This window comes from Panthera leo, chromosome C2, assembly GCF_018350215.1.
Source record: "Panthera leo isolate Ple1 chromosome C2, P.leo_Ple1_pat1.1, whole genome shotgun sequence".
Taxonomy (NCBI): Eukaryota; Metazoa; Chordata; class Mammalia; order Carnivora; family Felidae; genus Panthera; species Panthera leo.
In genome coordinates, this window is record NC_056687.1 from 48,716,892 (window position 1) to 48,736,751 (window position 19,860).

The 19,860-nt window shown below is 37.8% G+C and overlaps 1 protein-coding gene across 1 annotated transcript in view; it reads right to left on the reverse strand.

Annotated features, from left to right (window-relative positions):
• The window catches only part of IMPG2 (interphotoreceptor matrix proteoglycan 2), a 246,442-nt gene that overhangs the window by 140,557 nt on the left and 86,025 nt on the right, over positions 1–19,860 (reverse strand). Inside the window, exons 17-19 of the mRNA XM_042954342.1 lie at positions 19,468–19,656; positions 17,890–18,088; positions 17,330–17,409 (exon numbers count right to left, since the gene is read on the reverse strand). Coding sequence (XP_042810276.1) covers positions 17,330–17,409; positions 17,890–18,088; positions 19,468–19,656 — 468 coding nt within the window. The remainder of the gene's footprint in view (positions 1–17,329; positions 17,410–17,889; positions 18,089–19,467; positions 19,657–19,860) is intronic.

Below are 19,860 nucleotides of genomic sequence, written 5' to 3' on the forward strand. Positions count from 1 at the left end.
AGACCACCACAATAAAGCAAATATCACAAAAAAGAGTCAAGTGAATTTCCCGGTGTATATAAAATTTATATTTACGCTATACTGTAGTTTATTAAGTGTGCAATAGTAGTCTAAAAAAAAAAGTACATACCTTAATTTAAAAATACGTTATTGCTGGGGCGCCTGGGTGGCTCAGTTGGTTAAGCATCCGACTTCGGCTCAGGTCATGATCTCATGGTTTGTGAGTTCAAGCCCCGCATCAGGCTCTGTGCTGACAGCTCAGAGCCCGGAGCCTGCTTTGGATTCTGTGTCTCACTCTCTCTCTCTGCCCCTCCCCTGCTCACGCTCTGTCTCTCTCTGCCTCAAAAATAAATAAAACATTTAAAAAATTTAAAAAAAAATACGTTATTGCTAAAAAAATGCTGACCATCATCTGAGATTTCAGAGAGCTGTAATCTTTTTGCTGGTGGAAGGTTTTGCCTTGATGTTGATGGCTGCTGACTGATCACGGTGGTGGCTGCTGAAGGCTGGGGTAGCTGTGGCAATTTCTTCAAATAACACAACAATAAAGTCTGCCGTATCGATTGACTCTTCCTTTCACTTGACATTTAGAGGCCATTGCAGAGTTATTAATAGGCCTAGTTTCAATACTGTGTCTCAGGGAATAGGGAGGATTAAAGGGAGGGAGAGATAGGACAACTGCTGGTTGGTAGAGCAGTCAGAACACACAAAATTTGTCCATTAAGTTTGCCATGTTATTTGGGCAGGGTTCATGATGCCCCAAAACAATTACAAGAGTAACATCAAAGATCACTTATCACAGACCACCACAACACTATAACAATAATGAAAACGTTTGAAATATTGTGGGAATTACCAAAATGTGACAGAGAGACGTGAAATGAGCAAATGCTGTTGGAAAATGGCACCAATAGCCTTGATCCATGCAGGGTCATGACCATCCTTCGATCAGCAAAACACACATTATCTGTAAGCCCCAATAAAGTGAAGCACAATAATATACCTGTACCCCACAGTTCCAGGAAAGAAAAACAAAATCCCCCAAGGCTTTGCCACCAGCATGTTTCTTACCACCAACGGCTTCCTATTGTCTGTCAGAATAGGTTTACAATGCTCTGTCTGCTGCTCTGTATCTTACAACCACTGCACCTCTTTCCCTTCTGAATGCATCTTCCACTGCTTCCCAACCTGAACGCTCTGACCAGGTAGGCCAGTGTCCTTCCTGCCATGCCACAAACATCTACTCTCACCCCAATCACCTATAATGTCTGGTAGAACCCAAGTTCAATCTAGGGCTAACCTTCCTGGCTAAGCCTCTTCCTCTGACTCTCCTGAGCACCAGAAATAACCTGCTCCATCCAAACTAGTATTTGATTACATTCACTGTGTTTGCGTCCTGTCTTCCCAACTAGATTACAAATTCTTTAAAAGGAAGGATTGTGCTTCACACATCTTTCACTTTCCCACAACAAGGTTCTGAATGTGTAGCAAGTATTTAAAAACTGTTTTTAAAAATATCCTCTTGAAACAATAAGTTAGATATATTTCAAAAAGAAGATGAATCAAGATGAAATCTAGAGTAATGAAGATGAAGGGGAAAAATATACATGGAATTTCTTCTTTAATAAAAGTATCAAGATCAGGGCATCAGGGGTGGTTCAGTCAGTTAAGCATCCAACTCTTACTTTTGACTCAGGTCACAATCTCATGGTTTATGAGATAGAGCCCTGCATCAGGCTCTGCGCTGACAGCATGGAGCCTGCATGGGATTCTCTCTCTCCTTCTCTCTCTGCCCCTCCCCCACTTGCTCACACATGCACGCACTCTCTCTCTAAAAAATAAATAAATAAAAAGTAGCAAGGTCACGTGAACATTATTCATCATTCTATATTGGCATTTTTATATAATTACTACTAGCTTCTCATTTTGTATAGAGGGTTTATAAATATTAGTTCAGTAGAGACTTTTATCAAATAAGTATTTTTCTAAACATTATAGTGATACATTGAAACAACACCCAAAAGTTTATAACTCAGAATAAAAAATTAAGAATAATTTTAAATAATGGTAGTAAAAATTCACTTTTTAACAGTGATCTTATACTCAAGTAAAAAGTGACTAAATATCATAAAATAAACTTGTACTAACTCACCTTTGATTTTTAAAATAATAAACTAAATATCCTGGCCAAATTCAGTTGAGCCAAGGTCTTAGCAAAAGAAGTGAGTGGAAAGTCAAGCCTGGACATGCTCTCATGCTGGCCGCCGACAGCCCCTCCATGCCAGGCCAGCAGGAGGCCCAGTCTGGTTAACACCCATGCAGTCAGTCCAAGAACCTGCTTTGCAGATACTATAAGCAGATTGGCCAAATGGAAAGAAAGTTCTATGACTTGATCGCCAAGAAAGTATGATAAGAAAAAACTTGAAAGCTCAATTAGATAAATAAATCTACAAATCTTTCTGAAGGCAATATTCAGAAATTCAGAAAATACAATGGTATTCCTCACATTAGTCATCCTGGCAACTTTCAAAATCAGAAATAATCTAAAATAAATCACAATATGCGAATGGCTAATGCAAGTTTTGGTAGAGCCATCCCGAACTCTCAAAGCATGTGCTCAAAGTGGCCAGATAGATCACACAGACAAATTAAGTGGTCTGGCTGATGTGAAATCTCCTGATTTTAAATATTTTGCCAACTAATCCAAATATTTGTTAATAATGCAAAAGCCAAATAAAATACTTCCATGGGCCAGACCTGACCCACACACCAGCTTGCTACCCCGATCTACATGGTAGAATGTTTTTGATGTGATTAAAGAATTTTTAATGAAAATGCTCTTTGTACAATATTAGGTTAAAAGAGGAGAGGGAAGTACAGTAGGAAAAAAGACTAGCAGAAAAGACATCAAAATAATAATATCTATATCGGGAGATAGATCATAGATGATTTATTTTCTTTACACTTTTCCTTTTTTTTCAAAATTCCCCTAAAATGAAGATTTATTTCTCTATGTTTTTAAAAACCATCTTAAAGAAGGAAAAATACACTTTCTCAGCCCTTCCTTTGGGTTCAACATTAATGTCACGTCATTAATTGGGTGATGTCCCTAAAAGGGGGCAACTCAGAAAGCCTCCAACCTTTTTTCCAGTCGTTAAACTGTTTGTGTTAATGGCTGCTTCTGAAGTCCCACAATCTTGAATAGCTCTAAGACTGGCTAATTTAACATTATTATTAACAGATTGGAAAAATTGCTGAAGGTAGATACAAAAATGATGCAAAGAAATACTATATATAAAGCACTTAGCCAAAAAACACACTCAGTAAATGGTAACTTTTTTTTTTATTTGAGAGAGAGAGAGAAAGCACGAGTGGGGGAGAGGGGCAGAAGGAGAGACAGAGAGAATCTCAAGCAGGCTCCACACTCAGCATGGAGGGGGACTGGGGGAAACTCAATCCCACAACCCTGAGATCATGACCTGAGCCAAAATCAAGAGCTGGACACACAACCAACTCCGGCTCAGATCACGATCTCATGGTTTGTGGGTTCAAGCCCCACATGGGGCCCTCTGCTGTCAACACAGAGCCCACTTAAGATCCTGTGTCCCCCTTGCTCTGTTCCTCCCCCACTTGCACTCTTGCACATTCTCTCTCTCAAAAATAAATAAAAATATTTGGGGTGCCTGGGTGGCTCAGTCAGTTAAGCATCTGTTAAGTGTCTGATTTCGGTTCCGGTCATGATCTCACACTTGTGGGTTCGAGCCCTATGTCGGGCTCTGAGCTGTCAGCACAGTAGCCTGGAGTCTGCTTCACATTCTGTGTCTTCCTCTCTTTCTGCCCCTCCCTGCTCACACTCTCTCTCAAAAATAAACAAACATTAAAAATTTTTAATAAATAAATATAAATAATATAAATATAAATAATAAATATAAATATAAATAAATATAAATATAAGGTATTCACAATCAGTAGGGAGTAGAGATGTCTCATTTCCAAATGAGAACTGAAAATAAGCAACAGCATTGCTTTTTTGAGACAGGCATTCAACTGTAACAGCCAACAACAGGCATTTAAGAGTAAAGCCAGGAATAAGTCTGTAAAACAAGTAAATACCAACTAAATACCAACAGAAGTATAATGCCTGTCAACATAAAATGTATCAATGTTTTTAAAAAGAGCAACAAGATGCATTGGCAGCTTGCATTTTGTGCCATCAATTAGATGTTGATTTAGGTTCACTTTTCAATACTATGCCCAGAGGTTATTACTTTTAAGTCAGAATTCTGTGCTGTAGGGAATGTTTTCCACTGCATTTCAATGGTTGCATTTGGTAGGATTTCATTTAAACTAATTTACAAACAGAAGAACCCTTAGACTAAGTCAATATGGCCTTCTATAAATTTGAGAATTAAGAATACAGAACAGCCAAGTAACTCAGTGAGTAGCCAGCACCATAGGACTACCCCTGGGAAATCAGGTGCCCCTGATTTTCATTGTTATTTTCACACTACTGCTCCTTGCTCTCACCTCCCAGCCTCAGTCAGGCTCTTCCAATGCCTGCTTCTAGTGCAGAGCTCAGGCAGCACCAGGGGAGAAATTCTTGTCTCTCAGGAGCCATTGAAACCTAGAAGTAGGGACAGGAAATTTCTTCACATTGAAGGCATACTTGCTAGACTGTTCCTTTGTTCACTGGTGTCTTTTCCTTTCATCTGCTATGGACTCTTCCATCCTGGACCCTGACTTGGACCTCAGAGCTCCTGTGTTGAACTTCTGAATTTTGTAGCAGCTTCTGGCTCTCATTGACTTGACTTCAGAAATAACTGCCTTTGGCTTGCCTGTCTTGATGCTAACCTCAGCCTATCCTGATTTCAAAACCATTATCTATCTATGCCTCAGTTATTAGCCTTTCTGAACCCTCTGCCCACCTCCTCCTCATCACCATCACCACTTGTGTCTCAGATTCTGACTGGCATGGATGACAAAAAACCACATCCCTGATCGCTTCCAGCTTCTCCTTGCCCAAGTCCCCAACCCCTGGTTATCAGAATCCAGCAATAAACTGTGATGCTAACTCCTTTGGGGAAGCCTAGGTCAATTACTCGTCAGAAGTTTTTAAAGTATGTGTTTGTCATAGCCCCCATTTCCTTCTTCTCTTTTTGTTCCTTATTTAGCCAGTGTTTATGAGTTATTCCAGTGTTTTTTTTCCACTCTGCATCATTCTAAAACTCTCTGGAGAAAAGGTGTTTAGAGACTTAGAAGAACATCCTGAGGAATGAATAAGATAAGACACTGGATAATCCTGTGTCTACATGAAGCATATTCACCCAAGTTTACATTCATGTTTTGATTAGCTAAATATGGAAGTTATTTTGCATGCTCCAAACCTAGATTATATGAGCATAAGGGAATCTGTTTATCTGTTAGAAAGATACAAAATTTGGGGCACCTAAGTGTTTCGGTCAGTTAAACATCCAACTATTGATTTCCATTCAGGTCATGATCTCACAGTTTATGGCTTTAGGCCCCACATCAGGCTCTGTGCTGAGAGTGCAGAACCTGCTTTGGATTCTCTCTCTCCCTCCCTCTCTCTCTGCCCCTCCCCTACTCATGCGTGCTCTTCCACTCAAAATAAATAAACTGGAAAAAAAAGAAAAGATATAAAATTTTACCATGGGTAAATTAGAGTTGCCTGTTGTCATCTTTCTTCAATAATTTTAGAATCACATAGGACACCCAAACTACTAGGAGACCAAAGAGAGGCATATGAAAGAAAACAAGAGTGTCTTTATTAAAAAAAAAAAAAAAAAGCATTCCTTTGGGAATGTAAATTTGATGACAATATTTACACGTAGACCAGCTGATTTAATTTAGTGCTCATCTTAGCAAGAGTGACTAGTTTTGAGGCTAGGAGGAGAGATGTCATATTATTTACCTGCCACACACCTCTACTAGCAACTTTAACAACAGATTGTACTTTCAGCCTCTGTTTTCAGCCCCCCAGCCCAACCTGCTCTACCATCCACTCGGCACTGTGTAGCACAGCCTTGGACACAAGTTCTCTGTGAAGGTGATGACCGTGGAGCACAGACACTGAGCTCACATAGCAACCATGAGTACACATGGCCAGGGTAGAAGAGGAAGCCAGAGCTGGAAGCCACCAGCATCTCAAAACATGCAGAAGGACAAGAAATCACATTAAGAGGAGAGGAGAGGGAGAGACATTACATGTATGTACCCATCAACACAAAAGTACCTCCCTCCTCACTGCTGGCTGAGATGGGAGTTAGGTTTTCAGATATGGGTGGCTTGTGAGGTCTGTACAACATGGTGTAGGTTCTGGCAAGTAGATTCAATACTGGAAAAATCAAGTCTCATGAACATCTCTGTTGGCTATAATTACTGCATTTTCCAGTTTCCTAGATAATAATAAAAAAAACTTCAAATGGGAAAGTTATTAAGGTATTTTACCTCCTATTTCTGCTTCTGAGGAATAGTTTTATTTATAACTTGGAAATGGGAATATTAAATCCCACTTATACTTAAATCAGTATAAAAGTTGAGAGGTTAAGAACATTACGTTTCAGTTCATGTAACTTGGCAATAAAAGATGGCTTCAACAGTAAACATTTTAGGTAATAATTTAACCCAATCCTCTGTTCTAAATTAAACAATATTAGTGACAAAAAGTTTTTAAAACAATTAGATAGAAACTCTGGAGTAACTGAATTTTAAATTAACATATTTATCTCTGCATGTTGCCATGTAAATCTCATCTTTCCCCAGTAAGTTCTGGCACAAAGAGCAGGGATCTGGCCCTCCCTTGCTACATTGCTGAACCGTCCCAAGTGATGGTCACTGTGAGGTCCTGATGTAACTGTGTAGGTAGATGAAGGGTAGCACAGTGTATCACAGGCCAGGGTCAAGAAGAAATGATTAAATGCCATCAATCAATGTGGCTCCCACCTGGGCCCTGAAGAAATTCTGGCAAAGCCAGTGTGTTTACAACATACTCACTAACATTACCAGATTCCTATTCTTTCCATCTTGGTTTAGAAAAACTGAGAAGAATCACCTGATTTTATAGATCTTTCTAAAATACCAATTTTATATATTTAAGTTGAAATTAACTTAAGACTACCCTCAAGACAGAATAATGTCTAAACCTGTTCATTAATGGAAAGTCCATTTAAGCTTGCAGCCTTGCAATTCCAAGTTAAATGCTGATTTTGAAACATCACTGGCAAATCTGAAAGTAAAATAAGAAGAAGTGAAGCAATGGAAAATTTTCCCCTGGCTGACACTATTGAACAGAAGGTATTTCCAATCCTCAACATGTGTTTTAGAGCTTTCTATTATGAGGAAGAGAGTACTGTCACAGAGAGCACTTCATAAGGAAAATACATATCTCTAGAAATAAGGTATTTTTACATTTACATTTTTAAAAGAAACAGGCAGCATCTTCAAGGTGCAATTCCAACCCAACAGTCTCCTTATGTAGATACTTTGAAGAGTATTCTCAGCTTGGAAACAGGCCATCGAATCCATTTTCCCAGCAGAGACCGCAACATGAATTATTGATTAGTCATCTAAAATGAAATTGTCACTGAATGGTAGAATGTGATCTAGATGCTTATTTTATCTGTGGCCTTCCGAATCCAAATAATATTTAAAGAGAAAAGATACAGAACAATTTTTTCTTTAATTCAAATCAGCCTTCTCTCATTTATAGTAAATAAGATACTAAGAGAGCAGAAAGCAGATTCTTTGAGGAAAAGAAATTTAATAAAAGCTTTCTGTATAAAAATTTTTAAATGTAAAAGTGGGACCCATGGTAAAATGTTGTAAAAAGGCAGGGAAAAAGGCATCATAGCTACTTATCAATAAAATTCAATTAGAAATTAAATCTAAACCTGTTTTCAAATCATTACAATTTAATTTTTCCTCAAACTTTAAAATAATTCTAATATATTTTTTCTCTAACTTCAGAGCAATAGCAGTTTAAAACCTGAATCAAAAATGGGTTTTGCTCATTCATTATAGGAAATAAAATTTTTACCATTTGCTTTGTATCAAACCTTTGATGGTATCATGTAAGCAGCAATATCATCTTTGTTGAGTATATGCCAATTATCTGACACTGAGCAAAACTAATACCCACCCCCTAGGAGCATGGAGCCAAACAGATGCTTCCAAGAAGTCATATCATATATGGGAAATATGTTCTCGAGGAACCTGGCATGAAGCCTTCTCTCTTCAGGGCTTTTCCTTCAGAGAACAGAGACACCAGCCAGTCTGCTAGGTTTAGTTACCAATTTTCCCCTCATGTAAACACTGGGAACCTGAGAGGAAATACCAAAATCAGTTGCTGTTATGTGCAAGACAAACATGACCAATAGTGAAGGCACATCATCACTAATTTTCAAAAGATATCATTACAAGAACATGAATAAAACAGGTTTAACCAACTATGTATCCCTCTCTCTGGTAGCGTTTTCCTGTTGTTTGTTTGTTTTTTTAAGAAAGGGAAGAACTGAGTCACATCTTGCTCTCTTTATTTCAATCTTCCCTACACAATAAACAAATAAAAGCATTATAAAAAAAAAACTTGTATTTTAAGATTAAACAGTACCCTCTGTATGTATTATGCTCCCAAATCTACCAACAGAAAGTAGAGTCAAATTTTTGTTCCTACAAACCTACCTGTCTCTGCAAGCTCTCCAATCTTGGCACCTCCACCAGCCATACACTGGAAGCGTGTTTCTACTCTCCTAGCACATTCCTCACACTCGTTCTCTTCATCCCAGCTTCCTCCTCGAGTCCGTGGTTGAGAAACTCAGGCTACTACATCTGGATGTAACCATCCATATATTGATAAGTTTTTGTAAAACGCTTACTACTTTATGATCTGTGAATTACTCAATGAGAATAAGATAGATATAAATGTTCAAATCTGATCTCTTGAAACCTTTATGGTTATTTTGAAATCTCTATAAACCACTTCTTTCAAAACAGTTTGTAAACCACACATAGGTCCAACTAATTTGTTCCAAAAATACAAGTTAATCATTTGCTTGCTAGTCATGAAATAGATATCTATATATAACCCATTATCTCAAGCCAATTGAATTAATAATCATTGTAGACAAACTCTGTCTGCAGTAGACAAATCACTCTTTGGTTTCATGAATAAATAACAAAGAGCAAGACATGACTTTAACATCAAAGAACTCAGTTTAGTGGAAAATCAGTGACACAAATAAAAAATTACAAAACAGCATTGGTAAATAATGTAATGAAGCATGTACATGACAGAAAAAGGCATGAAAGGAGTTTTTGTCAGTTTTCTGAAGCTTCTTCAAAGGCCCCCCTGCTGAAAATGTGTGTATTCTTCCCCAAACCTGCCACAGTGTGTGAAATATTGACAATGGGAGTTATTCATTTGGAAAAATGATTTATACCCAAAAAGCCCACATACCATGTTGGTGTTACTCAGAAAATCATGATTCCTTAACAGCTATTATTATATGAGTAGAAATTCATTTATACTAAAAAGGGGGGTAGGACACAAAATGTGTGTGTGTGTGTGTGTGTGTGTGTGTGCGCGCGCGCGCACATGTGCATTGCTGAGAACATAATTTAAAGTTTAGTTCATGGAACACAGCCTATCAAGAACTAGCTCAGATGGGACATATATTCAGAAGGACCTAGAAAGCAGATTATCGTATGAGGGCAAGCGCTAACAGTGACTAGGGCTTATCCTGACCAGACTTATTAAAAATAGGGCTACTGGGGCACCTGGGTGGCTCAGTTGGTCAAGTGTCCAACTTGGGCTTAGGTCTCAAGGTTCGTGAGTTCGAGCCCTGCATCGGGCTCTGTGCTAACAGCTCAGAGCCTGGAGTCTGCTTCAGATTCTGTGTCTCCCTCTCTCTCTGCCCCTCCTCTGCTCACATTCTGTCTCTCTCTCAAAAAATAAACATTAAAAAGACAATAAAAATTTAAAAAATAAAAATAATAGGGTTATTAACTCTTTCTTCTAATTAGTAACTAAAACGAGGTTACTAATTAATTAGTTAACCGGTATTTTTATTAGACATATTTCTGTTTGTGTTTTTATAATGTTGTCTTTGGAATCAAATTAAGACTATCTTCCCCTGTCTAAGAATGATTTAGGATTTCCTCATGCCCTGTTGCCATAAAGCCAAGATGCAAATGTAGGAAGGAAAGAAATTGAAAATTGAGGTTTCTGATGATGATGCTTAGGTTGGTGGTAGGTGATTTTCCTCCTGCCCTTCCCATGCAAAATTGGTTTAGACTGTTGTTACCATATTTAGGTCTTATCTGTTCTCTTTAGACAGGTGACCAATTCCTTCTCTAGTTACAGGACAGCTGGTGCTAGCTACCATCCTCACCAATCTTTTTTAAATCAACTCCATCAGTTTTCTTTCCATCCCTGCCTTAAGCAAATGAGGAAAAAATGAAAGTTTCTAAGAGCTTAAAAGAATAAAGTTCAAGAGAGGCGAAATAATGACTCAGCATCATTAACTATTAACAAAATTTAAGGCAAAAATTGGGCTCTAAATTTGTCTTCAGTTCACCTAAATCCTCACTACACAAAGATTAATCAAAAGATGATTTTCATTTCCACCTCATGCTCATGTGTGTATCGCTGGTAATCATAACACAAATGTTGCTAGAATCTACAGTGCTTTATCTTAATTGACAAAAAAAATATGTGGGGAGATTCTTAAAAGAGAAGTTTATCAATAATAAAAATAGCACAATTATATACATGAGAAAAGAAAGATCTTTTTAAACTTTTATTTCTAATTAGTTAACATTAAGACCAGCACATTTCAAGAAAAAAGTACAATAACATGAACTTAGTTGATCTATACTTTAAGTAAAATGTCATAAACAAGATGAAAAAGAAGAATCTCACATTATCCATACTCCATACTGAATATATATTATGGCATACACGATTGCTTCAGAATCATGACATAATCCTGACACATAAATAATTATGCATCTGTTCTCTAATATGATGTTTACTTTTTCCTACTAATATCCGTAATCTCTAAAAAAATAATTACATGTGAGAAAAAGAAAAGCCAGAATGAGGGACCATTTAATCTAGGCTATAGCTGTAAATTGCATAGTGGAGAAGAGTGTTTTAATCTGCGTTTTACTCTCCTGAAGAGAGTGGTTTAACCTGTGTCTTATTAACTCATAGTAGTAGAAGGTTTTATAAAATGCATTAGTCAAAAACATTTCCAGGCAGATTCTTTACATCACCAATTACTTTCTGGTACTCTCCCACCTTGCCACCTCCAGCCAGGATCTTTTGTGGAACACAATGCAATTGATTTAAGGACTGTACCCTTCACACTGTTTTTCTGCATTTATTACACACTAGGGAATAGAATGAGCTAGGCTCCATTACTCATCACAGCTGGATAGTAGATGAGGAAGACTGGTCCCACCCATTCCTACAAGGAATTGTTGTAAATATTTTAGGGGAAAAAAATTGACCCATATTTCTCTTGGTTAAAACATCTCAATGTCATAAAAATAAGTTATTCTTCTAAATCAACTATTTCCTTATGGAATAAATATGTTGCCTTTTCTTCCCATTTCAGAATAAAAATTCAATCCACAGATTGACAGATACCAGAGTATCCATTGCTGAAAACATGTAAATGATACAAAGATCCTAGCTGCCTAAAAATCATGAAACAGAAGGCAAACATAAAACAAGCACACAAATGAATAACTAAATCAGGTATTATTTGAGCCAACATATTTTTAAAGCCTACAGAGAATATTTGCTCAGTTTCCATCTTTTTGTCAGAAGTAATATTAAGTCAAGTCATTATAATTCACTATGTGGGCACCAAAGGGGAAGGAGGAGGGGAGCAGCCAACTCATAATAACTAGATGCTGGAGAAGAAAAAAAAAAGTGGGAATAAAATCAGGTAAAACCTGCACTTGCTTTATTATGTAAAGTAAATGAGACTGTAGGGCACATAAACGTGAACAAACACCCTTAAAATACTGCCAGGGTAGAAATGAAGTCTTATTTACCAAATAAATTCCCCTTCATCCAGACCCATGAAAATAGAAATTATGTAGGTACACTCACAGCTATATGTATAAGACTCCAAAGCACTTTATGAATCAAAAAAAAAGTTTGAGTTATTTACCATGCACTTGTAGCACTAACTGCATTTTATTGCCATCAAATAAGATGGCATTTTTATTAAATATACTGCTAGGTTTTGGGGAATGTTCTAATAATCAGAAAATTTTATTCCTCAATCACACAACCTAAAGGAGAGTTTAGCCCTCATCCTCTTAAATGACTATATGCCATTAAATTGTTTAGGGAACATTCTTCTAAAAAGAAGCTCTTTTGGTGTACTTTGCCCTTTGAGAGTGAGAGAGCCTCTCTGGCACTATGCATGTTCGCCGTGGAAACTGCATTCTCCAGTCTTTCCTACTACAGTTCAGCTATAGCAAAAGTAGGGCATAAGTCTCATTCCTGGACTGAGGCCTCCAAGTTTCTCCCTGAGAATGTGGGAGTTCCCTTATTCTTCCATTTAATAGGTTTGAAACAGACATTCATGTAGAGTTAAATGATTTGCTCTTGCCTGAAAAGGTCATATAAAAGGGAATCAGAGACAGAGATGTGTCAGAATTCTCAGATTCCCACGTCACTGCTTGGCTTCCGGAAAACAAGAATCCTTCTTTAGCTTTTTTAATTTGTGCTTCTCCTAACTGATCCACGTGGTGACCTTTCCCCAGATTCCTTTTAAGCCCATGTAGACTCTGACAGCAAGCAGACATTCAAATGATTACATTCTAGGGTTAATGTGGGATAAAAACAAATCTTCTTTTCATTTAACATATATAAGTTTAGGAAAACAAGTTTAAAACGTAAACAGTTAAACAGAAACCTTTTAAAAATAAAACTAAGCATTTAGTGATGGCAAATGTTATTAACATTTATAATGCTTTAAAGATCATTATCAATTACCTTTCAAATGAGCCCAGTACGAAATGTCCCAGCAGTGACTTGGACCTATACTGAACTTGTAGAAAATCCATTAAGTGAGTAGGGAATGAAAAACAATGCTGAGATAAGGGAACCACCTTCATACAAACACATACCATACATATTTTGTAAATTACCTGGGAATCTTCTAGGCTTTCAATGGCTTTACTGGGGCATGCACTCAGAGCTTTAGTTTTGGGTGGCCTCATAATGGGTGCAATTGGCAATCATAAAGTTAAGAAAAAAAAATAAGTGAACCAAGTATCTTATCGTATAGTCAATCTATCCTGGTTAGTTATATCTGGTCAGAAAGAAATCGAAATGTCAAGATTGTTTTTGGCAAATATGAAGACATCTAACATGAAATAGCTTTATCAATAATAAGCTCTTTGTATATGCAATTTAATATTAATAGTGAAGACTATTTGGCCCTCTCCTTGCCCCCTCCAAAGCTACCCATTCAAAAACATACTAGAGAGAAAGAGGAAAACTTCCATTTTCAGTTAAAATTTATATAAGATGTGGACATTTCCTACCTATATACTTAAAAACAATTTTAATTGCAATAAAAGTCCTGTCACGTTTCACGTAAGCAGGAATTAATTTAGACACGAGTTATTATACAAAGGAAAAGCAATGCAAAGAAGCTAACCTATACTAACCTATACTATGTGAGGTAGTTAAGTGCTGCTTTCCAAATTAATACACCAGGAACTAGAGAAGATCCAGAACTTGCCTAGGACAACATGAGATAGCCAAAGAAGAGTCAGGGTGCCTATTAGTTTGACTCAGCCCACCCATCGATCGGCCAAATACATTCTCAGTGCTGTGGCCTTGACCCAATGCCCATTCACTCCCTCCCTGTCCACATAATTAAATTAATCTGTAGTCTAATGGGAACCCTTTAAACATTATACACATGAGGGGCGCTTGGGTGGCTCAATCGGTTAAGCATCTGACTCTTGATTTCGGCTCGGGTCATGAACTCACTGTTCATGAGATTGAGCCCTGCACTGGGCTCTGCACTGACAGTGTGGAGCCTGCTTGGGATTCTCTCCCCCAACCCTTTTCTGCCCCCCGCCCCCAGCTCATGCTGTCTCTCAAAATAAATAAATAAACATTTTTTAAAAATTATACATATGTAATGCCCTTGACAACTAAAAAAAATAGGATATTGACATACTTAACAATAATGTGGTCTTGATTCATATGCTCAGGAAATTCAAAATTCTGGTGGAAACTGAAGTACAAGCCTAACTCTATACTACAGCAAAAAGGTAACTTTTTCTTCAATAGTGTAATTGCCAAAAAAACTTAGTATTTTTTATGTGGATGAATGTCTGACTATAAACTATATTAAAACTACTTCAAAGGCTTCTCCTTCCACCTAACAATAACAAACATGCTACAAAATATTGTTACTGAGCCTGCCTTCTCCTGGAATGGTCTCCTGTTATCTGCTTCCAGGAAAACCTGAGCCACAATTAAGACACACTTTCAAGATTCAAAACAGATAATGAATTCAGTCCCAAATCCTAGGCCCAAGTTTTACTTGTAGAATACTTCCCAGAACTCATACAGCTTTGAGTCTTTAAATACAGCTTTTGGTCTTTGTAGGTATAAAAATGGTCACATCTCTTACTACATTCTGAAATTTTAAGCTAGAAAAAATTTTGTCCCCAAATTTAATTTTTTAATTTTTAATTTTTTCACTCTTCTTCCAACAGAGGTCAAAATCCAGGTTAATTATATGACATAGGTAACAAGTGATCTCCATCTTCTCTAGGCTTCTGATCAGTTTCATAATAAAAGTTTTGATTAAAGCTCTTCCCTGCCATGAAAAAAACAAAGAACAATTAATTGAAAAAGCAAGAAATGCTCTGAAATTCACTTATGTTATAATACATCACCAACATATGGTTCCTAAGATCACCAACATTTTCTATTTTCTTTCTTTGCAGAAAGTTGTCCTGTGCTTTGCTGAGCTAAAAAACAAACTGCCTCCGCCCACCAAAAAAAAACCCCACTCTATCAAGATCATGTAATGTTTTTATGAATCCTAAATCAAGTCTATGAACATTTTCTTGGGCTACTGGTAGATGAAAATGCTGAGACTAAGTGAAATTGAAAATGTATGAGTTTACATACATTTTTTCAATGCCATCTTTCCTCAATGAACATCCCTCTTAAGATTATAGGGTTTATGTGGACTTTCTTTTGTTTCACTGGATCTTCTTATTTAAATATTCTTTGCCACATGGAATTTTTTTTTTTTTTTGCTTTGTTTCAAAGGCATTTTTCAAAGGCATGTTTCAAAGGCAGTTACAAGAAACTGAAGCATGTAATTAATCTGTGTGTCGCTAATTAGGGTCTCCTGAATCCCTCCTTTGAATGTCTTAGCCTAAATGAAATGCATTTTTAATTGAGAGAACACATTCAAGCAGGTGGCTCCAAGAGGCTTATAAAGAGTCTTAGGAAAGACAAAAACATCAGTTATGTTCTTTCTTCTGGATACCACTGAAATGGAGCCATAGGTAATCTGCTGGCCAGAGTTGTAGGGATGAAGGGGAGTCCTGGTTTTTAAAAGGCAGTTTCCTGGTATATATATATACAATGGAGTATTACTCAGCAATCAAAAAGAATGAAATCTTGCCATTTGCAATGATGTGGATGGAACTGGAGGGTATTATGCTAAGTGTAATTAGCCAGTCAGAGAAAGACAAAAACCATATGACTTCACTCATAAGAGGACTAGGACTTTAAGAGACAAAACAGATGAACATAAGGGAAGGGAAACAAAAATAATATAAAAACAGGGAGGGGGACAAAACAGAAAAGACTCATAACTATGGAGAACAAACTGAGGGTTATGAGAGGGGTTGTGGGAGGGAGGATGGGGTAAATAGGTAAGGGGCACTAAGGAATCTACTCCTGAAATCATTGTTGCACTATATGCTAACTAATTTGAATGTAAATTAAAAAAAATAAAAAATAAAACAAGTTTAAAAAAAAAAAGAAAGGCAGTTTCCTGGTAATATTGCTCTAACAATATTCAATAAGGTTGGCAGCACCTCCCAGGGACCAAGTCAGATGTTCAGAGATTTTTAAAGGAATCTCCACCATGTACCTGGAATTTAAAAACCATCTTCTTCAGTTTCCTTAGGTTCTAATTAATCCCTTCCTATCAGAGAGGAACCATAAGTGAAGGACTGCTTATCAGAGCAAAGGGATTCAGAGCAAAGGGGCAGAGGCTCCCATTAAGGCCATGTGTGTTATCATGACGCTTTATCAATTTCTTCTGCAAGCATGCATGAATTGCTGTGGTTTCTCTCTTCTAAAAGCCAGGCAAAGATATCTGGCCTCAGTGGAACCCCATCCATGAGGAAGTACCTTTATGAGGGCAGCAGGAACAAATATCAAAGCCAAATTATATCTCAGTCATCATATATTCAATTAATGCCCATAATGGCCTCTCTATAAGATAGGTTATTTTTTTTATTTTTTTTTTTTCAAGAGAGACAGAATATGAGTATGGGAGGGACTTAGAGAGAGGGAGACACAAAATCTGAAGCAGGTTCCACACTCTAAGCTGTCAGCAAAGAGCCCAATGCGGGGCTCGAACTCATGAACTGTGAGATCATGACCTGAGCCAGTCGGACACTTAAATGACTGAGCCACCTAGGTGACCCACGATAGTTTATTTTTAGTAACCCAAGTATGGTTATGGATCCTGAGGAACAGAGAAAAATAGTTACAGAATTTGCCCAAAATGCATGCTGAGAAAAACAAATGGAAAGTGGAAGAGGGAAATGTAAGATTAACTTGATAAAAGCAAGAGATAAATACTTTAATGAGATTTGTGTAATTCAAAGCATACTGAAAACTGTCTACCAAGATGGCAATGGAAGGAAACATTGAAATGTGTGAGGATTTTTGGCTGCTCAAGTGCTTTTCATAGAAACTGTCCATGAAAAATATTTTAGAGCATTAAATCACAGGTGTTCTCTGTGGTAACAAGAGAGAAAATACAACATAGCCCAGGAATCTCTAGGTCAGAACAGATAGTTTTAAATCTTCTCTACCATTTGTTATCATTGTGATCTTAAGTCCCTTCATGTATCGGCGGCTTCCCCTCCTCACTTATCAGTTAATAAGCATTGGTTATCACCAGAACCCATGTCATGAGGACAGGAATTATGTTATGTACCCACACTGGTGGCATTATTCTAAGGCACAGCTTAAGAACCTGCATAAGAGACTGCAACAAATGCTTACATTTGATGTTCTCTCATGAAAGCTACAAACTCAGGATCATTGGCATACAGTTCCAAAATTCTCATTCTTTCTTGAATTTCCTTAGAAAAGAAAAAAACACCATTAGAAAAACCCCAGCAGCTTTTTTTGAAGGAGTTCTCATTTTTTATAAGGAAGTGTGGATTTCTGGGCTACCCAGGGGAGAGCTATAGGACAGAATGGCCTTTTCAGAGAAATGAGGGTTTGGTTACTGCATGAACCACTCTGGATAACTCAGACATATATTCCTAAGGAAAGGAGGAAGGAAAGAGAGAGCATTTGCTAATAATGGAAAAAGAAAGCACTGGAGTGGGAAATTAGGTATAGCTCAGAATTGCATATCCCCTGCATACCACATCGACTGGAAGATATCATGAGGTAAAAAACTGACCAGGAAATATTTTTCACTCTTTCTTAAGGCCCATGTACTTTCATGTGTACACACACACACACACACACACACACACACACACACACAGCAGCAGCAGCAGCAGCAGCAGCAGCAGCAGCAGCAGCAGCAACAGAAAAGCAAAGTTACCTACCTCTTTGGAAAGCTCACTGTTCTCATACATTTGCCTGATTTCTTCCCTGCTCAGACCACCAATCATCTCTCCACTTGCAGAGCTGTAGAAGGGGTTGTGAGGATAGGGTCCCTCATACTGCTCAGGTCCAGCTACATGGCTTTCATACACAGGGTACTTCACAGCATTTTCAATTGATGAGAGGCTGTCAGGCTGCCTGCTGGAGCAAAAAAACAAAGGTATGGTTGATTGAGGTTTTTCAGATGCTCAACTACTTCAAAGACTATTTACCTAAAGCACGATTTCTATTGGGCAAGAAAAAGAGGTGAGCTGGATACAGATGTGGGGAGGTAACTATGAAAAATATTCAGATCAATCTCAAATATTATTTATCAGGTGTTATCATTTCCTGAACTACATGGCAAGTGCCCTATGGAATGACTGTTTCATGTCTTATTTGTCTTTATTTGCCCCAAAATGCTTGTCAATAAATGTTGATGGGGAAATATGTCCTTCACCGTACAGTATTTCATTAAATGAATACAGTTCCATCATTCCCAGAGTATGCAAGTCAAAATCAGTATGCAACCTGAGTTGCATCAGTAAACAGAGAATTTGATAGAAAAGTAAATACAGGGAGACCTCAATGAAATTCCATTCAGATCTACAAATATTTACTGAGCATCGATTATGTGCCTAGGATTGTTCTAGATGCTGATGACACAAAGAGTTTGTTGGAACCCTGTCCTGAATACACTCTAAAGCAAAATCAGAATTAATAAAAAAAAATGTAACAACAATGATGGAAGTATGTCCTGGGTGCTCTAGGAACCTAGGAGAGTTGTCTCCCTAGCCATGCCAGAAAATGAGGACAGGTAACCTGAACCTGAAGCAGCAGATCTTACAGACTCGAGTAGCACAGAAGCAAAGTAAAACCAAGGATCACGATCACATAACAACTAAAAGTCCTTTGAATCTCTATCCTACTAGGAAGAGCAGGTTTCATTTCCCCCATTAATGAAGCTACTAAACAGAGAAACAGATTTTAGTTCTTGTCAGATTCTTACCCAGATTTACAATCTAGCTAATTACCACTGGTAAGAGCCAAAAGGGAACAAACTAACAGATCTGGTCTTCACACAGGGGTCTCACCTCAGTTCCATCACCCTTCTAATTCCTCCCCAATGGCAAAACAGGCCTTCTGGCCACATTCAACAATGACATTCCTTCACTGTGTCTTGAGATTCATGAATGCCTCCCTGACTTTGCTCATGCTCATTCAATTAACCACCCCCCCACCAGCAAACATCTACCCTCCTGTCCAGCTAAATATCATAACCATCATTAAAACTTCTAACACACTCTCCCAGGCCAAATGAATTAATCCCTCATCTAGGCCCCTTAGCATCTTATTCATACTCCTGTTTACATTTGTTTCCAATCTGACACCCTTTGAGGATAGGGACCATGTTTTTATTCAACTTTATAGCTTCCTCTCCTCCAACCAGATCCATATATCCAATAGGGCATTTAGTAAGTACAAAATAAATGAATAAAAGGAGTATTTTATTCCATTAGAGAGCAATTTTCTTTATATACCTGCTGGGCCTCTCTCTCTCTCTCCTAACATGATGAGTCTGAAGAGTCCTGACGAGGAAGAAGACAACAGCAGACGAAACAAGGACAAGTCCAACCACGGAGGCAATGGTGATGCCTATTACCAGGGGCTCAGACACAAACTCCTCACAGTGCTCACCTCGGTACCACCAGTTCTCACCCACCCGGCATCTGTAATGAGAAGAGACAAAGTCCAAAAACAGAACCACTGTGCTGAAAACAACAATGGCAGAACTTTGGTGGGACCGGGGAAAGGTAGTGAAATAAATACTGACCATGTGAAGCTTCAGTAAAGGAGTGAACATAACAGGTTAAGTGATTATACAATTTAAGGTTGTGATTAATGGCTGGTGCCGACCTGGCAGGTCTTCCATG